Here is a 4,852-nt window from a genome sequence, read left to right on the forward strand (position 1 = left end):
AACCAGCCCTTAGAACTGAAGTCTAATCCTAGGGATGTGTTGATGCAAATTATTTACATGCCAAAAAGAGCCACTTGTGTGAAGAAGGATAAAAAAAGTGGGCCTCAAGATGGATTTTGTTTTACTGCTGCTTAAGTATGTAAACGCCATCTTATTAAAAAGAATGGGAAAATCTGTGTATACCACCGGATAATCATAAATGTTTTTGTGCTATTCTTTCTTTCTTTCCAGATTTGAACATGGAATTCAACCCATCTGATCATCCACGGGCCAGTACGATATTCCTCAGTAAATCACAGACAGATGGTAGGTTACTGAACTTATTACAGTATTTACTGTTGCAGTTATCTCTAAACCCTTTGTTAGAATGCATGTGATAGTCCTTTAATATCTAATTCCCCTCCCAAAAAAGAGGCTTTCATAGGCATCATGGTAGAGTTGAAAAAAGTCACACCTTTAGTTAACTATTTTGTAAGACCAGTAGTGAAGGTGCAGGTTAGATTCCTGTCATGTCCTGAAATTTTAGGTTCCAAGTACTCACTGTATCAGAACTGCAAGTAGGGATAAAACTTAATACAATTATATTTCAAAAATATTTTCTCTAAATCCAAAATCTTCTCTGTAACTGTTTTTTTTTTTTAAACTCTGAACATTTTCTTGGAAAATGCCAGTTTACATTAGCTAAGAAGGCAGTCCAGAGTTGCCTCGAATATAGCTGAATACTGTAAATGAGATCAGTACTAGATTTTAATAGCAAAATAACCCTCATCCCACCCAAATATTCTCTCTTCTTCTCTCCATTATGGATTTAATATATTTGTCTGGAGTATTTTTTTTTTATTCATAGACAAAATGATCCCTCTGGAATTATGTCTATTAAACAAGCCTCTTGATAGAGTCAGTGGAATAGGACGCCATTTATTCTGGCTCTTTCATTCCCTGTTGGACGTGCATGACATGTTGTTTTAGAAGTAGATGAATAATCAATGCCAAACAAATGATTTTCTACCAAGACTTTCAAAGCAGTTTCTACATTATAATTCTGACTGTCCAGTATGAATTCTTTGGCTTCTTTCTGCTGCTTTATAAATGCCATTTTTGATTTACATAGTAAATTGCAGTGTTAAACACATCTCTTAAAAATAATGTAGTTTTCATTTATTGTGTATTTTTTGCTAATTTTTGAGCATGACTAGAACACAGAGGATATACATTTAGGCCCTAATTGAAGAGTTAATTATGTGAGTACCTCTTTTGCCCTTTAGGTTATCCTTCTGAATTCAGCCCTGGATCTGTGTGATTCTGTCAATGCCTTAGGTGGTTTTGGATGTGAATTACCATTCTAGTCTCGTTTGGTAGTCTGTAAAATAAATATGATAATATTGTCATAGTATACTGTATTATGAAGAATGATGTCTATTTTACATAGACAAAACATTTTACATGTTTTGAGACTGCGTAATCCCATACAGATGCCACATGTTTCTTGTTCCAGCTTGTTAAAAAAAAAGGACAAAAAATCCCAAGTCCAACAACTAAAATTTTGACCAGATTCTTCTTGCTTATAGTTAATAGTCATTAATTTCTTACAGTATGTAGTTAATTGTAAGTATTTTTTTAAATGACAGTTTACATCCATGCTAGATTTCATCAGCGAAACTTTGTTCTAGTTTATGGAAACATCATCAGCGGGAGTGTAAGATCTGTTCAGCTATCCTTGATCACAGTTGAAAAAATCCAAAGTCTATCTTGCTTGTACGAAAGAAAGATTCTGCAAACGTGTACCTGCTGGTGTACTGCCAAGAGCCATCCCATTCTGGTGGGACAAGCGACAGTAATAAGAATTTCCCTTGGCTGGACTTTGGGCCTGTTGTGGAACCAAGTGAGCTGTAGGAGTTCTAACCCTATTCAAGGATGTTGCATAACACCAAAATACTTGTTAAGGGGAAAATATGAGGATGATTCAGGGTATGTAGGGTTGTATTCTGACAATCTAGGGGACTCTCAAGATTTCTTAAGTCAGTGTAGAAGGGGGAGAGCTGAGCTACCAATGTTTAAAACACTGAACTTGGGCACGTAACTGCCTCTCTTCATTAGCATTGTGCTGGCAAACCTTCCTGTTGACTGTAAGTGAAATTATTTCTATAGACGAGAACTGCATACATTGAAAATCTACATATTGGAGAGCTGAGGGACATCAGGACTCAAGTGCTGCAATATGAGGGTGGTAGATCACTGCAACAGGTTGCCCAGAGAGATGGTGGAGGTCCCAACCCTGGAGATACTCAAGGTCAGGCTTGATGGGGATCTGAGCTACCTAATCTGGTAACATTGTCCCTGCTCACTGCAGGGGATTGGACTAGATGATCTTTAAAGGTCCCTTCCAACCCAATACATTCTATGATTCTATGAACTCAAGGTTTCATCCAGCATCTGGCTGTGACTCTCGAGCGTTCACAATGTGTTTCTACAGCAGGAAAGGGCCAAGTCCGTAACTATGTGCTAGAGTGACTTGGCAACATCACCTTTGGGCAGATCCACATTTGATTTTCTAGTAGCCCTGTACTCTGTCAGCCTCTCTGATAACCTTGTAGTACTGCCCTGGCATAGGAGCTGTGCTTGAGCTGCTTGTAATCAACATGAGTGAAGAGCAACAATCTGATTCCATCAAATATAGTGAGACAGGACATGGCATCTCTGGATGTTACGTGGTCCAAATTTTCCATTGTTCTGTGAAGCTTGGATGTCACACTAAGCATCTAAATCTATTCTGTCCCTCTTATTCAGTAGTGTGAATGCAGCCTTGGTTACCTGAGAGTTAAATGAATCTGTAAAAAAGACACAATAAGTATTAATTCAGTTCCTAACTAAAGTAGCTTTTTTAAATGTTTCCAGCTCTTTGTGGGCATTTCCTAGGTGCTGAATCTTACATGAGTAATTCCTCCAGTTTAGGGAGCTAGTACAGAATATCACCTTTTATGTCTTTAACTTCTATGAGTGCTTTATGCAAGTTTTCCCTTGTTTGCCGAGTTTGGCCTGCAAGGAGGATGGTTTAGGTGACAGAAAAGCCATGCGCTATTTAGCGTGTGGATGTCTTTAAGCCAGGATTTTCAAATCTTAGTGCTCAATGATGTAACTTCCTTTCCTTATAACAGCAAGAGGGCAATGGTTGCACCTTAATGGGTGCTGGTAGTGGTTTTTCCTGTAAGTGGCTTACAGCTCTTCACTTCAACCTGAGGTTAGGCTTTACACATTGAGTGAACTGGCTAAATATTGCATTATCAGTGCAACAATGGGCTTCAGACAGAGGATTTTGAAACTGTATTTATATAGTGGATGGAAGTGAAGTAAGCTGCACTTACTCTTTAATGTTAACTAGGACCAGTCTCCTGATTTGGATAAAACAAGAAGAAATTATGTACAAACTCCAAAATGTGAGATATTTTTATTGATGGTAACCCCCGGAGATTTTGTATTCAATCCTGATACAAGTAACATTAAGATAGTCTACAGAAAATGCACAAAGCAAGTTTCTGTTACAGGTCAGTGAAAAATATATACATACATGTACACACATGTACGTGTGTGTGTGTATTTCCTCACTCCCTTTTATTTCAGGATAATACATTTTCGTCCTATTGCAAATGTTCAAGAATAACACTTGAAAGTGCCTACAGAAATAGGAACAGGTCATTGACCTTAAAATGAGGAAAACTAAGTCAGTTTGGCAGCATCTCAGTCTCCGCTTGAAGAGTTCCATTCCAACTTCCAAGTTTTAAAATGTTAGAAGGAAAGTGGAAGTTTAATTGTTTAAACTGACTCTAAATCTGTGCAGCTTCATTTCATCAAAAACCCATGCTTGAAAGCCAAAAGCTTGGAGTCGCAGTTAGGAGTTTATGCTACAAAATGACAGTTAATTACAGCACTACGGTCTGGTCTGCTGAAGACCATGCTGTGCCATGTGGGCAGTGCAGAGCATCTTTAAACTGACCGAAGCCAAGTGGTGGCTCTCTTTACAGTAATTTTAGCTTGGCAGAAGTGGCCTTTTGCCTTGTGGAGTAATTGGCTTTCCCTTGTTGAGAGGAAGGGTTGTGATCACAAAAGAGAGCGGTTGTGGCAAAATGGGTTTCTGCAATGCCCAATTCCCCATCGGCATAAGTTTTGGAATGAGTTAAGACCTATGTTATGGCAGAGCAGGCCAGAAGGACAAAAACGCAGCTGCCGCCCTGTAGTCCCTCACTGGAGAATCCAGGCTGAGCTGCTGTTATATGGGGGGAAAGAGGGGAAGGGAAATCAATGTGGTGCAGGGCTTGAGCAGGGAGAAGTGAGGGGTGTATGTAATACATTAATGTATTCTTCTGGAGATTGGCAACAGCAAAAGGGAATGAGCTGTGAGTGATATTCTGCTTTGGTAAATAAATGAATATATTTTCTTGGGGAATTGAATAATGGATACAAGGGAAAATACTAGAAGCAAAAAAACTAAGGGGATATAAGGTGATTAAAATGGAATTTGGAGTATATGCGGGCTGTCTTTATATGATTTTGTCCATAAGAGCTTTGTATACTGTATAATTTTTTGTGATTAAAACACTGTTAAATACTTAACTGTATTCAAAATTTTGCAGTTAATAAGTGTTAATTTTCAGTTATGTACTCTATTAGGTTTATATGCAGCTTATCAGAATTATTTACTGCCTGTACATTGCAATATGTAATACTAGACAAATATTTTGGCTGTTCTTAGAAGTGATTATCTACCATCATTCTGTTGTTTCCCTTTAGATTATTTATGTCCCTTGCTGGTGATAAATGCAGTGTGTGGAACTTAAGTGTAGTGCAGTGTTTCAGC

At 38.1% G+C, this 4,852-nt stretch overlaps 1 protein-coding gene across 2 annotated transcripts in view; it reads left to right on the forward strand.

Moving 5' to 3' along the window:
- The first annotated feature begins 237 nt into the window (after positions 1-237).
- CCNY (cyclin Y) overlaps positions 238-4,852 on the forward strand; it is a 46,430-nt gene continuing 41,815 nt past the window's right edge. Inside the window, exon 1 of one of the 2 annotated variants that reach the window (XM_010182986.1) lies at positions 238-306. In XM_010182986.1, coding sequence (XP_010181288.1) covers positions 240-306 — 67 coding nt within the window. In that variant the 5' untranslated portion in view covers positions 238-239. The remainder of the gene's footprint in view (positions 307-4,852) is intronic. The other variant, XM_010182987.1, reaches the window with a different exon arrangement.

Source organism: Mesitornis unicolor, unplaced genomic scaffold (genome assembly GCF_000695765.1).
Source record: "Mesitornis unicolor isolate BGI_N332 unplaced genomic scaffold, ASM69576v1 scaffold33884, whole genome shotgun sequence".
NCBI lineage: Eukaryota > Metazoa > Chordata > Aves > Mesitornithiformes > Mesitornithidae > Mesitornis > Mesitornis unicolor.